We start from the raw sequence: 17696 nt of genomic DNA on the forward strand, positions 1-17696 counted from the left end.
CTGGAAGGCACAGCCACGCACCAGCGGTCCGGGTCCTGAGATCCAGGCTGCCAGTGAAGCCCACTGCGACCGTGTCTCACAAACCCGGCCAGACCCAAGAGTAGGAAAATAGCTCTTTATTCGAACATTGAGCTCCTCCTAGAACCTCAGCCCGCCTCCGTAGTTCTCTCCCGTCAACACTACCAGCATCCCTCAGCCACCCACCAGGCCTGGCTCCTACACAGACCTGCGGAGAGCCGACCAGCCCAGGCTCCAGGCCCACGGCGCCCTCACGGTGCACCCCACCCTGCTCAGGTAACTGCTCAGGCTGGGATGAATCCCCAGCTCTGTCTCCCAGCGAGGGTAGAGAGGATGCGGCGCTCCGGGAGTCCGCTCAGATCCGGCCCAGGGAGTGTGATCTGAAATAAGACGACACAAGTAAGCTTGTGCCCCATCTGCTGCCCAGCCACCACATTTCCTGGGCGCCTCTCCCCAGCCTGCCCTCCTTTCTTCCTCCCGCCCCTAACCTGTTATTTTTAGTGCGGCATCTTCCTCTTCCCAGCCAGCTGCATTCCTCACACCCCACCACCTCCCTCCTCACAGCCCCCTTGCACCCAGACCTGGCCTTTCCCATAATCACTTTATGTCAGGGACCGCTGACCCACCGACTCTTCTCCCTCTACTCCAATATTGTTTTCCTTGTTACAGGGCACAGAAAGACAGAGAAAGTGAGAAATCACCCCCAACGGGGGATGGCCATGCTGCAATCTCTTCTCCTCCATTCTTCTCTCAGGATTTTGGACACCCATGCATATGCCTGGTGTGTTTTTCCAGCCACTGGGTTCAGGATCTGAACCAGGCAATCTGCTGTGTGGGATCCAGTCACCTTAACCACCATGCCACCTGGCTGGCCCACTACTCCAATTCTTGTTACTCACTGTTCTGGCCTTTTCTCATCTGCCAGGCCCCTCTGGGCTATTCTCCTCACCCTGAGAGTCCCCAACTCCCAACCCTGGTCTTGCCAAGGGTTCTTTGCTCTGTTCCTGCCCCACCCGGCTCTCCTGCAGCGACCCTCTCTGACTCCCTGCCCAGCCCCTGGGTCACCTCCTCCTGGCCCCTACTGTCTTCCAAGGCTAGAACAGCTGCTAAGGCAATGGCTGGATGGGTTCCAGGTCGTGCTCCATCTCGCCATCCTGTTCCTGCTCCTCCTTCAGCCTCTGGCGGATCTCTTCAGCCTCAGCCCGCTCATAGAACTCTTTGTCCAGGCGTTCCAGGTGCACCATCTGCACCAGGGCCTCCTGGCGGTAGTCGGTCTCGTCCGTGCAGGGGTTATCCAGCAGCACCAGGGCACGCAGCTTGGGCAGGTCGTGGAGCTTGGCCAGCTCCCTCAAGTCAGTCACCATGTTGCCCCTGCCAGTGCAGCCAGGGAGGACTCACCCAGGGATCATGGGCTGGGCTGACAGCTGCTAGAACGGGGTGTCTGGGGAAGTCTCCCACTAGGGTCCAGTGTCCCCAGAAACACTAGCTGTGAGGACTGGTCTGCCAAGCGATGCCTGGTCTGCTGCAGAGTTGTGTCCAGTCCCACTTCTCTCCTGCTTCTGCCCTTAAAGAATCCCTAGGTGCCTTTTCTACTCTGAAACGTTCTGCTTTATCCTTTCGGAGCAGCAGAGCCAGGCCTCGACCCTATCCTGTGGTCAGGGAGGAAAGGCAAAGCGCCTTCTGTGACAGTCATTCCTAAGCCGGGGTGAGAAGGCAGGCCCTGGCCAGTGGCGGAGGAACTGGGGTCTAAGCATGGGTCCCACGGGGGTGGGTGCCATGGCGATGCTGCTCATAGGAAGGACCCCCGAGCTAGAGAGAAGTGAGGCCTCAGCCTGAAGGAGCTTCATCTTTGATGTGCCTCACTGACTGATACGCTGCCTTTATTTTCATGTTTGTTTTTTTTTAGAATTATTTTAACTTTATTTATTGACCTATTTATTGACTTACTGATTTTAATTTTGACCAGAGAGGGACACAGCAAGAGAGAGGGAGAAAATGAGAAAGGAAGCCACCAGGTCCAGTTCTCGAACCACAGTTGGCCATGTGGGAGCCCAGCACCCTTAGCCACCATGGCACCTGCCGGCCCCCATTTTCACACCCTTATCGTCAAGCCTTTCTGAAATATTTAAGTGTTGGGGCTGGCAGGTGGCATGGAGATTTTGTACATAGAGACAGAGAGAGACAGAGAGATAAAAAGCGAGAAATCACCCCCCAGGGGGGATGGTCACGCCGCAATCCCTTCTCCTCCATTCTCCTCTCGGGATCTTGGGCACACACGCACACGCGCCCGGCGTGAGTTTAAGCCACCGGGTCCGGGACTCGAGCTGCGGTCGACTATGTGGGAGTCCAGCGACATAGCCATTATGCTAACTGCTGGTCCCGAGATTTTCTTTCAGATACTCCTCTCTCCTTGCATCTGAGCACAGCTTGTGTTTGGTACCAGCAAATAGACCATCCCTCACAGGGGACTCTCAGAAGAAAGGCAGGAAATGGAAAAGGGAATTGGCTCCCAGGAGAGGGAAAGGGCAGTGGAAACTTAGACAGGCCAGGAAAAGAGAGCTGGAGTCAGGCTGTGAGCGCTTTATGGACAGGACCACCACTGGGCTGGCAGGTGACTGGTAGTTACGGCGGTGGACTCCCATATCCAGCCATGGTTTGAATGTCAGATCTGGTGGCTTGAAAATCATGTACTCTCTCTCTCCAGCTATGGCAAAAACCTGAAATAAATAAATAAACAGGGACCAGCAAGTGGCGTGGTGGTTAAGGGCACTGGACTCCCACATGGCCTACTGAGGACCTGGCGGCTTGCTTTCTAACATACCATCTCTCTCCTGTGCACTCTGTCTCTATAAGTAAATAAAGTTAAATAAACTAATTCTTTTAAAAATAAATTAATTAATACAAAATAAAGAATAGGACCCTCTCTGGGGTTGATGAGTGGCCCAGAGGTTTAAAATAAAAAAGGGGATAGCCTGCAAGGCTGACCACACGGGGAGGTCCCAGATCTGATGGAAAGACCTGCATGAACACCAAGCATGCCCACCCGCGAGCCAGGGCTGGCTGAGACTGAGGACGGACTGCAGGGTAAAGCCCTGTTAGAGCCGCCAGTTCTCTGTCTGTTGCTCATGGAAGGCAGAAATAAATAAACTAAAAAAGAACAGGGACCCCCTCTGATTCTCCACGAGATGTTCTGAAAGCCCAGCACAAGGCCCGGCCCAAGAACTCTGGGTTCGCAGGTACGGGGTCTTGGTGCTGCTATTGGGACTGGATATGGGCAAAGAAGGGAAGCCAGGGTGAGGGTCAGGGAGGAGGGGGTGAGGATCTGGCTGTGGACGAGGAATGTGGGAACGGGGTCTGCTCCCGGCTGGGAGAGGGCCAGGTGGGGGTGGTGGGGGTCCACACCTCAGGTTGAGGTACTGCAGTGCTTTCATTTCTCTGGAGAAGCCGTCCAGAGTTTCGATTTGGTTGTCACGAAGATGCAAGGTGATGAGATTGCTTAGGTTCTCCAAGCCTTCGACCTTCTTCAGTGCGTTCTGGGCCTAGACCCGGGAGCACAGGAGAGTGACTGAGAGGGAGCAGGGCCAGGAAAGAAAGAGAAGTCAGGACGAGATGAAGCACGGTCCAGCCATGGTGCAGGCAGCGGGGTGTCGCTGTGCAATACTAGAGTCACGTCGGAGGCTCAGGTTCAGATCCCAGGTGGGCCTGAGTGTGCCGGGCGCATCCAAGGGCACGTGCGTACGAGCTGGCTGGCTGGGAAGGCTGGGGCAGGATCGCAGCATGGCGAGACCAGATCGAGAGTACCCGCCTTCCTTTCTCTGTTTCTCAATCTCTAATTTAAAACCTTTAAAAAGAGATGGGGCTAGCTGGTGGCGTGGTAGTTAGGGCACTGGACTCCCACATGGTTGACCACAGTTCGAGTCCCAGACCTGGTAACTTGAAGATGACACTGGGAGCATGCCTGTGTGTGCCCAAAGTCCCAAGAGGAGAATGAAGGAGAAAGGACTGTGGCACGGGCTTGCCCCCGGGGTGATTTCTCACTTTCCCTCTCTCTGTCTCTCTGGCATACACACAAGCCCTGTGACAAAAACCTTAAAAAAAAAAAAAAAAAAAGAGAGAAATGAAACCAAAGAGAATCCAAGGTAGAGAAGGAGGGCTGGAGAAGGGGAGGAGAGGTGGGTGGAAATCAGCGGAGAGAGTTTAGAAGTCCAGGAGAAACTGCCACAAAAGGTAGGCAGGAATCGTGACTACTCACCCCTCTAAGGCCACCTCTGATTAAGAAGATTCTTCAACTCACCCCCAGGCCCAGGAGCCCCCATCCTCCACCGAGCAGTGGCTTCAGCACCATCCTGGAGTGAAGCAGCTCATGAGCCTAAGGACTAAACATTCACGCAGCTCCTTCGCTGTCCAAACATCAGTTATGCACTGTCGCTGCTGCCTGTATGGGGGCAATTCTCTCTGTATCAGCCACCTAGTACGCCCTGTCTAGTACGCCCTATCGGAGTAGGCCCTGTCACACCCTGTTGGCCCTGCTAGGTTAAGCACCTTGTCTTTTGTTTTTTTTTTGTTGTTGTTGTTGTTTTTTTGGAGAAGTCATTTATTTATTTATTTATTTACTTACTTACTTACTTACTTACTTACTTACTTACTTACTTTAATTTGAGCAGAGGGAGACAGTGAGAGAGAAAGGGAAAGTAAGAAAGTAAGCCACCAGGTCCGGGACTCGAACCACAGGTCAGCCACATGGGAGTCCAGCACCCTTAACCACCACGCCACCTGCCAGCCCCAAGCACCTTGTCCGTTTTAACTTTGCGTCTCCACAACATTGAGCACCACGCAAGGACCCAGTAAATGATGACAGTTATATGATGAGGTCAGCAGCCAGGCCTACTAGAAACCGGGCATCCTGACCCCAGGACAGTGCCCTCTTCCCTGGCCCACCCTGTGCCCCAGTGAGCTACCAGGTAGAGGTTCTTCAGCTTAGGAAGGTTGATCCCCAGGGTGCTTTCCAGCTGGTTTCCCCGAAGCTCCAGCGTGTGCAGGCTGTTCAGCTTTTGGGGGTCCAGACCTGTCACCATACGAATGCGGTTTCCTGAGGAGGAGGAGGGTGTCAAGAGGTCAAAGAGCAACCCCAAATGTGCAGCAGCAGAGCCTGGATTTGGGGAGCCTCTCAATCATCCTCTCCCTCCAATGCAGGGTCAACAAGGAGGGACAGCTCCAGACTTAACACCTCCGGGGGCCTGGGAAAAGTGATCTGGTAGTCCAAGAACTGGAGGAATATGTCCAACAAAGCTTTTGAGAGTGAATAGAGTGCTCCTCGAGCAATCCACGAGTCTAACTCCCTCTCCACCTTCAAGTCTCTGCCCCAGTGTCAGCTTCTCAGTGATGTCTGTCCCAACCAACCTGTTGGAAATTGCCACCCGAGCCCCCCCATCCCTCTCACCCTGACTCATTTTCCCATGGCATTTGTTTCCTTTTAACAGATAATGGGGGCTGGCAGGTGGTGCGGTGGTTAAGGTGCTGGACTCCCACATGGCCAACTGTGGTTCAAGTCCTGGATGGGTGGCTTGCTCTCTCTCTCTCTCTTGGTCTATGGTGAGCACAGGTGTTCTCTAGCAAATTAAAAAATGATAAGGGCCAGCAGGTGTCATGGTGGTTATGGTTCTGGACTACCACATGGCGGACCACAGTCTGAGTCTCAGACTCAGCGGTTTGCTTTCTCTCTCTCTCTCTAGTGAGCGTACATGCTCTATAGCAAATAGAAAAATAATAATAAAAAATAAAATGTAACATATATTACAAAAAGAATAAATAAAATTAAATAAATAGGGACCAGCAGATGGCATAATGATTACATCACTGGACTCCCACATGGCTGACCATGGTTCAAGTCCCCGGCCAGCAGCTTAAAAGTCATGCCAGGCACATGTGCATGTGTGCCCAAAATCCTGAGAGGAGAATTAAGGAGAAGGGATTGTGGCACGGCCATCCCCCCTGGGTAGTGACTTCTTGCTTTCTGTCTTCCTATAGCTCTCTCTCTCTCCAGCAAGCACACAGGCCCTATCGCAAAAAACTGTTTTAAAATAAATAAATAAATATTTTTTTTTTTTGAGAGGTTTTTGCTATAGGGCGCGTGTGTTCACCAAAGAGAGAGAGAGAGAAATCACCTCCCCAGGGGGATGGCCACACCGCAATCCCTTCTCCTCCATTTTCCTCTCGGGATCTTGGGCACGACCGCACACACGCCCGGCATGAGTTTAAGTCACTGGGTCCGGGACTCGAACAGCCGTTGACTACATGGGAGTCCAGCGACATTGCCATTACGCCAACTGCTGGCCCCCCAAATAAATAATTCTTTAAAACAAAAACTAAGTAAGTAAACGACTGAAGTTTACTTTTCGTGCTCATTACTGGTTCTCTCCTACTAGAACGCAATCTCCTAAGAACAGGGATTGCCTCTGTCCTGCCCGCTGCTGTCTCCAGCGTGTACAACTGTCGTAACGAATGCCATAATGAATCATGGTGCCTGAATGAATGAAAGCACAGCCTAGAACCACACTGCCCACTTCCGTGGGCCCCAGGCCAGGAAGGGAAGAACAATGTGGCGGAGCCCACCCTAAGGACCCACCTTTGAGATCCAGGCTTCCCAGACGAGGATGAGAGATGCCCTCAGTGTCAGTGATCTGGTTATAGGCAAAACTGGCGATCTGCAGGTAGGGCAGCTCATTCAGCTGGGCACTCTTCAGCCGATTGCCGTCAGCCTTGAGCCAGAGCAGGTGGGTGAGGTGATTGAGAGGCCACAGGTCTGTCAGGTGGTTCTCAGAAACATCCACATAACGCAGATGGATGTAGGAGCGCAGTAAGTATATGTCTGTCAGGTCCCTAGGGGGTGGCAGAGGCGGGATGGGGTTAGGCGGAGGACCCAGCAAGGACTGGCAGAGGTGCTAATGCGGAAGGCCCTGTGAGGCAGTGTGGGGACAGCTCAGAATGGAGAGAACTGAGTGACAGACGGGAGGAGCAAGGACAGGGAGAAGAAAGGAGTTTGTTTTTCTTTTGCCATAGGGCTAGTGTGCTCCCTTGGAGAGAGACAGAGACAGAGGGAAAGTGAGAAATCACCACCTGGGGGATGGGCATGCCACAGTCCCTGCCCCTCCGTTCTCCTCTTGAGATTTGGACACACACACACATGCACCCAGTGTGCTTATTGAGCTGCCGGGTCCAGGACTCAAACCGCAGCGTATGGGATCCAGCACCTTAACCACCACGCTACCTGCTAACCCAGTAAGTGAATTTCTTTTTTGATTTTTCTGAGTAAAGGGTTTTGCCTTAGGGCATGTGGGCTCACCCAAGAGAGACAGACAGAGATGATGAGAAGGAAAGTAAGAAATCACCCCCCAGGGAGGATGACTACACACACACACACACACATACACACACACACGCCTGGTGAGTTTCAACAACTGGGTCCAGGACTCAAACTGCAGCTGGTCATGTGGTAGTCCAGTGACATAACTGCTCCGCCCTCTGCCCGCCCCCTGGTAGGTGGACTGTGTCAGTGAAGAGCAGAGACCCACACTCTGGGGAACAGTAGAGCCCGTCAGGATTCCTCCCAGCACCCCCGTCTCTAATTCCCCAGGTCAGCTCTAGCACGGGTAGCCTCAGAGCTCCTAAAAAGTCAGTTCTATCCTTTCCTCCCCACTTGGCCTGGATGAGACCCCAGCTCTCAGCCCAAACACCCAGGAAAGAGTAGAAAATGAGACGGGCCCTAGGACCCCATGGAGCACATCCGGTCCCCCTAAACGCACCTCTCTCTAAGCTCCAGCTTGACGTAAGCATGGGCCAGTCCGCTGCCCGTCTTGCAGAGCAGGGAAAGGCCTTCTTTCATCATGTCCTCCGTGAGGGGAGTGGACATCCACTGCTGGAGGAAAGGCAGTGAGGCACCCCCTTCCAGCCCAGCCCTGTCCCCTAGCCCAATGGCCCGTCCCTTTCCAGGCTCTCACTTCCTCTGGCCCGTCTTCCCCCTCTTTCCTGAAGTCCTCCGACTCCTCTGTCTCCTTCTCGTCATCTTCTTTCTCAAAATCATCCTGGTCTGGTTCAAAGTCTTCCGGGTCTTCTTCATCTGACATCTGTCTTCGCAATGGACAGTCCTGGAGTCAGATCAAGCTCAGCCCTCCTCCCAGCTCCTCATAGCCCTCAGCTCCCTCGGCTCCATTCACCCCATCACCCCTCGCCTCCCCACTGTGCTTGTGTCCTCGTCCCTGTGACCTCTCCTGCCACTCCCAGCCTCCACGCCATACTGCTGCCAGGGACCCCTCTCCCTTCAGGATGCCTTCCCAGACCCAAGGCTTCCCTGCCCTTCCCACGGCTCCCGTTCTCCTCCAGTAGCTTAGCCTCCTGCTTCCTGGACCCACTGCTTGATTCTCGCCACCCCCTTTTCATTGTTTAGTTTGCTATAAGGCACCTTGTGTGCTGACCCTGCGTGCTTGCCGAGAGAGAGAGAGAGAGAGAGAGAGAGAGAGAAAGAGAGAAAGAGAGAAAGAGAGAGATGCCCACTCCCCAGTCCCTGCTCATTTCTCCTCCCGAGATTCTGGGCATGCACACGCATGTGCCCAGTGTGTTTTTCAAAGGGCTGGACTTGAACCTCTCAACTGACTAGGTGGGATCCAGCTGCCTCAACCCCCCCACCCACTCCCTTTTCTATGTTTTGTGTATTCCATGAGTGAGCAAATGAGACAGGGTAAAAAAGCACCCATGACAGGGTGTTCACCCCACAATCCACCCCCAGCCTCGGTGTGCCCAAGTATCAGAGAGGAGTCCAGAGCCCTCCCATGTCGGTCTGCCCCCTGTGTCTCTCTTGCAGCTTTCCTCCTGTTTCTGGGCTCCCTTTTCCTCCCGTCTTTGGTGCATAAACCCTCCTGGATTAATTCTCCTAATTCTCCCTCCCTACCTAGCCCCATTTCCCTGCACGCCCCCCAGGACACAAGCCTGACGTGCAGCCCTCCTACTCAATCCCCCTTTGCAAAGGGTCGCAGACCCTGGTCCAGCCCAACTAGAAGCAGTCCAGGAGCCTTGCCCTGAGAGGGAAGGATTGTTCTGGAAGAGGGGCAAGGGGAAGCAGCGGTTGTGTACTGCTGTTATGGCAACGGGTGGGCGGGGCACTAGACTACTGCGCTTGCAACCGTTGAAGGGGCGCTGCGACTAAAAGGACCTGCAAATCCGTCCCGAGGGGTTGGGTCAGTGGTTGCCTGGTTACGAGGCCACGTTCCCAGGAACCCGGATGAGGCGCAGACCTGGCTTGGGGCGCTAATTGGTGGAGAACATCAAATTGGGCGGGCTTAGGACAGCAAGAAGAGGGGACGGAAGGAGGCGGGACTAGTCATTACGTCATCCTAGCCCTTAAAGGGACCGGACCGCCTCAAAGCAAAAGTGCTGTGAATTCAGGGGAAACTCCGTAACTCTTCCCCAGAAGCAAAAGGGGTAGAGCGCGCGGACAAAGGAGAAATGCCAAGGTAAGGGGCCTTGTTCTCCTCATAGGCCCCTCCCATTGGTTAATTTCAGTAGAATGGGAAAGGTGCCTTGTCGAGGCTGAAGGAGTCCAGGCCCCTGTGTCTAAGACCTAGGTAGGCGTCTTGGCAGGTCTGCGGTTTACCAGCGACTGACCGCACCTTCTCAACTGTAGGAGGGAATAAGCGCAGCTGAGAGGGATCCTGCGCGAGGAATCCTAGACATTGGATGCAGACCTTTGGGGATTAGAAAGGGAGAAACGCTGCCTGTTAAAATAAATACACCCGATCCAAGATTGTTATGTCATTCCCCAACAAGAACTGAGCCAAGGGACCAGCAGTTAGCGTCATGGCTATGTCTCTGGACTCCCATGCAGTCGACCGCGGTTCGAGTCCTGGGCCCGGTGGCTTAAACTCACGCCGGGCGCGTGTGTGTGCGCGTGCCCAAGATCCTAAGAGGAGAATGGAGGAGAAGGGATTGCGGCACAACAGGTTTGTAAATTACTGCATTCCGAGGAAAAGGAAAGTGAGGCTCAAGAAGGTCAGTATTTATGACATTGATTTGCCTGGGAAAAAGAGGATGTTGCCAATCACGTAGAATCTGGTGTAAATAAAACAATTAGTTGGGAACCAGCAGTTAGGGTAATGGCTATGTCGCTGGACTCCCATGTAGTCGACCACGGCTCGCGTTCCGGACCCGGTGGCTTAAAACTCACGCTGGGCGCGTGTACGTGCGTGCCCAAGATCCTGAGAGGAGAATGGAGGAGAAGGGATTGCAGTGTGACCATCCCCCTGGGGGGTGATTTCCAGCTTTCTGTCTTTCTGTCTCTCTCTGTCTGTCTGGTGAGTGCAAGCGCCCTATAGCGAAAACCTCTCCAAAAAACAAACAAACAAACAAAAAACAATTAGTTAATGAGGGGAGATATTGTGTGCTCGATTGTTAAACTGTGGCTTACAGACTACAAAATGCACGAAGTGCCCCTTGATGGAAGATGGGGTGGAATGGAAATCAGGAAACGTTATCCCCTGCCCAGTCCTGCTTGGAGGAATAGTTAAAAGACTAGTCTGTTCCCTTGGTGTCATGGATCTAGGAGGAGCTTTAAAGTCAGAAACACAGGTTCAAAACCCAGCTCTACCACTTAATAGCTGTGTGTTCTTCATCTGTGTGTGTGTGTGTGTGTGTGTGTGTGTGTGTTAATTTCTAAAGGGCTTATACACTTGTCAGAGAAAGAGAAAAAGCCCTCCAGGGATGCATGCTCAAGCCACAATCCCTTCTCCTTTTTTCTCTCCTGTTGGGATGTTGGGCACGCGTGCATTTGCATGCCATGTGTGAGTCCAACACCCTAACCACCATGCTGGCTCCACTGGATCTTTTTTTTTTTTCAGTTAATTACCTCATTCCTATTTGAGATGTAGCAATATGAATAATGTATGTGAATTTCAGTGTTTAAAATTAGTCCTAATTAAAATAGCACTTTTGGGGGATCAGCAGATGTCATAATGTCTACATTGCTAGACTCCCACGTGGCTGACCACGGTTTGAGGGGCCAGACCCAGAGGCTTGAAACACGCCGGGCATGTGTGCGTGCGTGCCCAAGATTCCAAGAGGAGAATGGAGGAGAGGGGATTGCAGTGTGGCCATGCCACCGGGGGATGATCTCCTGCTCTCTGTCTCTCTGTCTGTCTCTCTGGCGAGCGCACAGCCCTATTGCCCAGGCTGGCAGAGGGCAGCTCAGCTCTGCTCACTTGAGCAGTGCAGGTAAGAGCGGAGGGCAGTGGCTGGGCCATGGGGAATGGAGTTGCTATGAAGGTTGTAAGTACACTGCAGAATGGCTTCTGTCTCGCACTAAGCACTGACCTCGAGTGACAGTGCTGTGGTCTGGGCTTCTGGGTTAGGAGCTCTAATTAACAGAGGCCCAGGCCCAGATCTTTGACCACAGTGAGATACCTAACTTGCCCCAAGGGACAGTGCCAGGCCTTGCTGGCCCACTGCTGCTTGGGTTCCTGAATGGTAGAGCCTGTGTGATGACACAGGGCACCTGCCACATGTATGAAGAGTACCCGACCTGGAAGGTGACATTCCCCGTGAGGCTGTTCCAGCTTTGGGGTGTGGATACCCTTGCGGTCACCAGTGCAGCTGGAGGGCTCAACCAAGTTTGAGGCTGGAGCTACCGTGCTGCTCCATGATCACATCAACCTGCCTGGTTTCTCTGGTCAGAACCCTCTCAAAGGGCCCAAGGATGAGAGGTGTGGAGTTCGTTTCCCTGCCACGTCTGATGCCTATGACCGGAATATGAGGCAGGAGGCAGATAGGGGAGCAGAGAGAGCTTCGGGAAGACACCTACGTGAGGCCGGTGGGCCCCAGCTTTGAAACTGTGGCACAGCCTTGTCTACTGCACTTGCTGGGGGCAAATGCTGTGGGTGTGAGCACACCTGAATCAGAGCTGCCCGGCACTGTGTGCTTGAGCCTGCCTTCTCCCTCCTCACCTACAAAGTCATCGTGGATTAGGAAAGCCAGGGGAGTCCGGTCATGAGGAAGTGCTGCAGAGGACAAGCAGCACAGAAATTGGGACGGTTCGTCTCCAGTCTTGTTTTTTTTCCAATAATGATTTTATTTAACTTTATTTATTATTATTATTTGTTTTAACTTGACCTGAAAAAGATAGAGAGAGAGAGAAAGAGAGAGAGTGAGAGAGCAAGCTGCCAGGTCCAAGACTTGAATTGTGGTCAGCCAGGTGGGAGTCCAGTGCCTTTAACCATCATGCCACCTGCCACCCCCCCTTTTTATAAAGGTTTTATTTCATTATTATTGTTATGATTTGTTTTCATTTCCATTCTCATGGCTAGCATTTTGCTCCCTGACAAGGCCAGTTGGCCGGCCCTGGACGGCTCTGGCGTCTCCCTCCTCCCTGCTCTGGTGTCTCCCTCCTCCCTGCTCAGGTAGCTGCTCCCTACCTGCCTTGGCCCCTTTGTGGGGTCACGTGCCTCTGCCCTTAGGCAGCAGCGAAAGGAGAGGGAAAATCTTCCCTGACCTTCCCACTTTCTCGCACTAGGCACTTCCGGGGCCAGGTCTTTGGCTTGCGTCTTCTCCAAGCAGTTTCTGCCTGCCTTCTTCCCCAAGGGCTGGAGCTCATGCCCTGTCACACACCCAGGCAGGGGATGTGCCCAGGTTTCCCTCGGACCTTTGACCTTCACAGAAGGCTTTCACGAGGCCTTATCCCTCCTGTCTAGTGTAAGTTTGTTCTTTTTGACCAGTGCCTCCCCTTTCCCCATCCCTGGCCCCTGGTGACGACCATTCTACTCTCTACCCCATGAGTCCAACTTGTGTAGATTGTAAATTCTCACATGCCAGGGACTCATTTCTGTACTAAGGCGCCCTGCCCGCTGCGCCCCGCTCCCGGCGGGCTCGCCCAGCATTGGCGCCTACCTGCTGGCTAAGATTTCAACAGTTATCACCAAAATGCCATCTCAACTGGAGGACGCCATGGAAACCATGGTGTTTACATTTCACAGATTTGCTGGGGACAAAGGCTTCTTTTTTTTTTTTTTGGAGAGATTTTTGCTATAGGGAGTGTGCGCTCGCCAGACAGAAAGAGAGAGACATAGAGATAGAAAGCGAGAAATCACCCCCCAGGGGGGGTGGTCACGCCGCAATCGGGATCTTGGGCACGCATGCACGCACACGTGCCCGGCATGAGATTTAAGCCACCGGGTCTGGGACGCGAACCGCGGTCGACTACGTGGGAGTCCAGCGACATAGCCATTACGCTAACTGCTGGTTCCCAAAATGTATTAATATTTTTGAATTACAAATTATAACTGTATACATGGGATATAATATGATCTTGTTAATTCATTGTCTTTTAAAAACTTTTTTATAATTTTTAAAAATAATTATTTATTTATTATTATCATTCAGTTTGACCAGACAGAGAGAGATGGAAAGAGAAGGAAAGTGAGAAAGCAAACCACCAGGTTCAGAATTTGAACCATGATTGGCCATGTGGGAGTCCAAACACCTTAACCACCACACCACCTGCTGGCCCCCTTATTTATTTATTTATTTAGAGCAATGTTTTGCTCTAGGGCGCATGCACTCGCCAGAGAGACAGAGGGACAGAAAGTGAGAAATCACCGCCCCGGGGGCATAGCCACACTCAGTCTCTCCTCCTTTCTCCTCTTGGGATTTTGCGCATGCAAGCTCACATGCCTGGCATGTTTCAAGCAGCCTGTCCAGCTCTCTGCCTCCGGTGCGCCACTGAAGATGGTGGTGTGAGCCCTGGGCCACCGCCCCGCCCAGTGTTACCAGTACTGTAAGAACGAGCCATACCCAAAGTCGCGCTTCTGCCGTGGTGTCCCAGACCTGGAGCAGAAGAAGGCAAAAGTGGATGATTTCCCACTGTGTGGCCACGTGGTGTCTGAGGAATGTGAGCAGCTCTCGTCGGAGCCCTGGAGGCTGCCCGTATTTGTGCAAACAAGCACGTGGTGACAGGTTGTGGCAAGACGGCTTTCATATCCGAGTGCGGCCCCACCCTTCCCACGTCGTCCACATCAACAAGATGTTGCCCTGTGCTGGAGCTGACAGGCTCCAGACGGGTATGAGGGGTGCCTGTGGGAAGCCCCAGGGCAGGTAGCCAGGGTCCACATTGGCCAGGTTATCGTGTCCATGCGCACCAAGCTGCAGAACAAGGAGCACGTGATTGAGGCCCTGCACAGGGCCAAGTTCAAGCTTCCTGGCCGGCAGAAGGTCCACATCTCAACGAAGTGGGGCTTTCCCAAGTTTAATGCTGACGACTTTGAAGACGTGGTGGCTGAGAAGCGCGTCATCCCCAATGGCTGCGGTGTCAAATACGTCCCCAATCGTGGTCCCCTAGACAAGTGGCGAGCCTTGCAGTCATGAGGGTTCATACTGTGCTGCCCCTTCCTTGACCACAGTTATCAATTAATCTTAACTTCCAGGGGGAAAAAAAAGCTGCCAGTCCAAGACTCAAACCATGGTCCACCACATGGAATCCAGTACTGTAACCACTATACCACCTGCTGGCTCCGTTTCTTCCCTTTCTTTTTTCTTTTCTTTCTTTCCCTTTTTTTTTTTTTTTCTGAGAGATTTTTGCTATAGGGTGTGTGTGCTCACCAGAGAGACAGAAAGCAAGAAGTAACCCTCCAGGGGGGATGGCCACACAGCCATCTCTTATCCTCCATTCTCCTCTCAGGATTTTGGGCACACACACACCCAGCATGAGGTTTTTTTAAAGAATTATTTTATTTAACTTTATGTATTTATTGATTGATTTTAATTGGACCAGAGAGGGACAGAGCAAGAGAGAGAGAAAGGAGAGAGAGGGAAAGTGAGAAAGCAAGCTGCCAGGTCCAGGGCTCGAACCATGGTTGGCCATGTGGGAGTCCAATGCCCTTAACCACCATGCCACCTGCCAGCACCCTCAACGTGAGTTTTAAGCCACTGGGTCCCAGACTCGGACTGCTGTCGACTATGTGGGAGTCCAGCAACGTAACCATTTTGTCATCTGCTGGTCCCTCTTTTTCTTTCTTTCGTGAGAGAGAAGACACCCCTTCCCAAGGGGGATAGCCACACTTCAATTTCTTTTCCCTTCTCCTCTGGGGATTTTGGGCACATGTGCACGTGCACACGCATGGCCTGTTTTGTTTTTGTTTTTAGTTTTTTGCTATAAGGTGCGTTCACTCACCACAGAGAGAGACAAAGAGAGAGGGAAAATTAAAAAAAAAAAAATCATCCCCCAGCAGGGGGCAATGGCCATGATACAATTCCTTCTCCTAGTGATTTTCAAGCCACCTTAACCTCCAGGCCACCTGCTGGCCCATGTTTCTCATTGTTACACCCAAATTATACTGTCAAGACTTTAATATCTATAGCTGTGAGATACTGGTAATTGTTAAACAACAGGCCCTCCAGGGAGAACAGAGAGTCCCGACTTTTAGTATTTGTTGAGGTCTCCAGTGTGGACTCCCACCATGGCTGATTTCAAGCTACCACTTGTAGAACACAGAGTCGGGAAGGAATGTGTAACCGCACACAAGCATACAGTGTTTCCATCATACAAATAGAATATAGGTAAATAACTTCAAGAGGATAGATAATAGCAAAATTGTTAAGGGCTAAGTTGGGTACTCCTCAAATTCATGTGTTGATGTCCTAACCCCCCAGTACCTCAGATTGTAACTGTATTTGGAGATAAGGCCTTTAAAGAAGTGACTAAATGATGCCAGGAGGTGGGGGTGGAGGTTAAGGCTCTGGATTCCCACATGGCCAACTGCATTTCAAGACCAGCGTGGCAGCCTGAAAATCACTCCTGGCATGTGTATGTGCGTGCCCAAAATCCCAGGAGGAGAATGGAGGAGAAGGGATTGTGATGTGGCCATCTTCCCCAGGGGTTGTATGATTTCCAACCCCCCCCCCCCCGGGAGGGTGATTTCTCACTTCCTCTCTCTGTCTCTGGTGAATGTACATATCCTATGGCAAAAACCTTTTAAAAAAAGGGATGAAGTTACAATGCGGACATTAAAGTCAGTCTTAATCCAGCGTTCTCACTCTTGTCCTTATTATTATTATTATTATTTATTTTATTAACTTTACTCATTTACTTTTATTAATTATTTCTTTGAGAGTTTTTTTGCTATACAGCACATGCCCTCACCAGAAAGACAGAGAGACAGAGAGATAGAAAGTGAGAAAACATCCCCCAGGGGGATGGCCACACCGCAATCCTTCTCCTCCACTCTCCTCTCAGGAACTTGGGCACGCACACACACATATCCAGTATAAGTTTAAGCCACTAGGTCCGGGACTTGAACCACGGTCGACTACATGGGAGTCCAGCAACATAGACATTACGTCAACTGCTAGTCCCATATTTTTTAAAATTTGATCAGAGAGGGACAGAGTGTGAGAGACAGAGAGGGCAAGTGACTCTAACCGCAGGACTCGAACCACAGTCGACCCTGTGTGAGTCCAGTGCCCTTACCCGCCAGGCCACCTCCCAGCTCCTCACTTTTATCCTAGTAAGAAGAAATATGGGGCTATCCTCATTTCCTACTGGTAAGGGTGATCCCATATGGCTGACCCTGGTTCACATAGTCCAAGCATCTTGAAAAACACAGTGTGAGCATGTGCAGATGCAGGTGTGCCCAAACTCCCAACAGGATGGAGAAATGGAAGAGAAAGGATTGCAGCAGGACCTTGCCACATTGGGTGGTTTTCTTGTTCTCTGTCTCTCTGGCAAGCACGTGTGCCCTCTGGTAACTAAAAATGAAAAGAAGGGGACCAGCAGTTAGCGTAACAGCGATGTCGCTGGACTCCCACGTAGTGCGTGCGTGCCCAAGATCCTGAGAGGAGAATGGAGGAGAAGGGATTGCGGCATGGCCATCCCCCCTGGGGAGTGATTTCTCACTTTCTGTCTCTCTGTCTCTGTCTGTCTGGTGAGCGCACGCACCCTATAGCAAAAACCTCTCAAAAAAAAAAAAAAAAAGAAAGAAAAGAAGAAAAAGAGGAGCTAAGGACACACAGAGAGACATCAAAGGTGTGAGCACACAGAGAAAAGGACCACGGAGGGCACCGTGAGAAAGCAGCCATCTGTAAGCCCAGGAATGAGGCCTCAGAGACCAAACCTACCACCCTTGCTCTTAGACTTCTGGCCTCCACAAGTGTGAGAAAATAAATTTCTGTTGTTTAAGCCACCAAGTCTGGGGTATTTTCTTTCTTTCTTTTTTAAAAGATATGTTTTTTTTTAATTATTATTATTTTATTTAGCTATTTATTTACTTACTTACTTATTTATTTTATTTGACCATAGAGGGACAGAGTGAGAAAGAGGAAAGAGAGAAAGCAAGCCACCGGGTCCAGGACCTGAACCATGGTCAACCACGTGGGAGTCTAGCGGCCCTAACCACCACACCACCTGCTGGCCCCCTGTGGTATTTTCTTTTGCCAGTCCTGACAAAAATGTAGTAAAATCATGAAAAAGTAATAAACGTTGAGTACTTTTTACCTATTGTTGTTGTTAGTTTTGCTATAGGGCAGGTGTGCTTGCCAGAGAGAAAGAAATCGTCCCAGGGGAGATGGCCATGACACAATCCTTTCCCTTCCATTCTCCTGTCAGGACTTTTTTTTTTAAGAGAGAATTTTATGGGGGTGGGGGGTAG

At 51.6% G+C, this 17696-nt stretch overlaps 1 protein-coding gene and 2 pseudogenes across 10 annotated transcripts; 2 read left to right on the forward strand and 1 right to left on the reverse strand.

Annotated features, from left to right (window-relative positions):
• Window positions 1-99: 99 nt before the first annotated feature.
• On the reverse strand, window positions 100-9336 carry LRRC23 (leucine rich repeat containing 23). Of its 10 annotated transcripts, none has more exons than XM_006170788.1 (8): window positions 9050-9217; window positions 8016-8141; window positions 7821-7930; window positions 6644-6897; window positions 4977-5107; window positions 3421-3557; window positions 1101-1389; window positions 100-398 (listed from the first exon to the last, which is right to left on the reverse strand). In XM_006170788.1, exons 2-7 carry the CDS (start codon window positions 8139-8141, stop codon window positions 1125-1127), a joined length of 1023 nt encoding a protein of 340 aa, XP_006170850.1. In that variant the 5' UTR covers window positions 9050-9217; the 3' UTR covers window positions 100-398; window positions 1101-1124. The 10 variants fall into 10 exon arrangements, with proteins under 10 accessions (XP_006170850.1, XP_006170848.1, XP_006170846.1 ...); XM_006170786.1 differs by having other exon boundaries at window positions 1084-1389; XM_006170784.3 differs by lacking the exons at window positions 100-398; window positions 1101-1389; window positions 9050-9217 and adding an exon at window positions 9224-9336 and having other exon boundaries at window positions 3059-3557; window positions 7821-7933.
• A 1835-nt stretch (window positions 9337-11171) lies between these two features.
• Window positions 11172-12462, forward strand: LOC114004452 (purine nucleoside phosphorylase pseudogene; annotated as a pseudogene).
• A 516-nt stretch (window positions 12463-12978) lies between these two features.
• Window positions 12979-14495, forward strand: LOC102489125 (60S ribosomal protein L10-like; annotated as a pseudogene).
• The last annotated feature ends 3201 nt before the right edge of the window (window positions 14496-17696 follow it).

The sequence above is a fragment of the Tupaia chinensis genome, unplaced genomic scaffold, assembly GCF_000334495.1.
Source record: "Tupaia chinensis unplaced genomic scaffold, TupChi_1.0 Scaffold149011_1, whole genome shotgun sequence".
Lineage (NCBI taxonomy): Eukaryota > Metazoa > Chordata > Mammalia > Scandentia > Tupaiidae > Tupaia > Tupaia belangeri.

Excerpts from the sequence above, each read along its gene's own strand:
- LRRC23 (XM_006170784.3), bottom strand. The coding sequence starts at position 8,141 with ATGTCAGATGAAGAAGACCCGGAAGACTTTGAACCAGACCAGGATGAT. Across the intron at positions 7,934-8,015 it reads GGGAAGACGGGCCAGAGGAA|CAGTGGATGTCCACTCCCCT; the intron begins GTGAGAGCCTGG and ends CCTTTCCTCCAG. Across the intron at positions 5,108-6,643 it reads GGGAAGCCTGGATCTCAAAG|GAAACCGCATTCGTATGGTG; the intron begins GTGGGTCCTTAG and ends CCTCCTCCTCAG.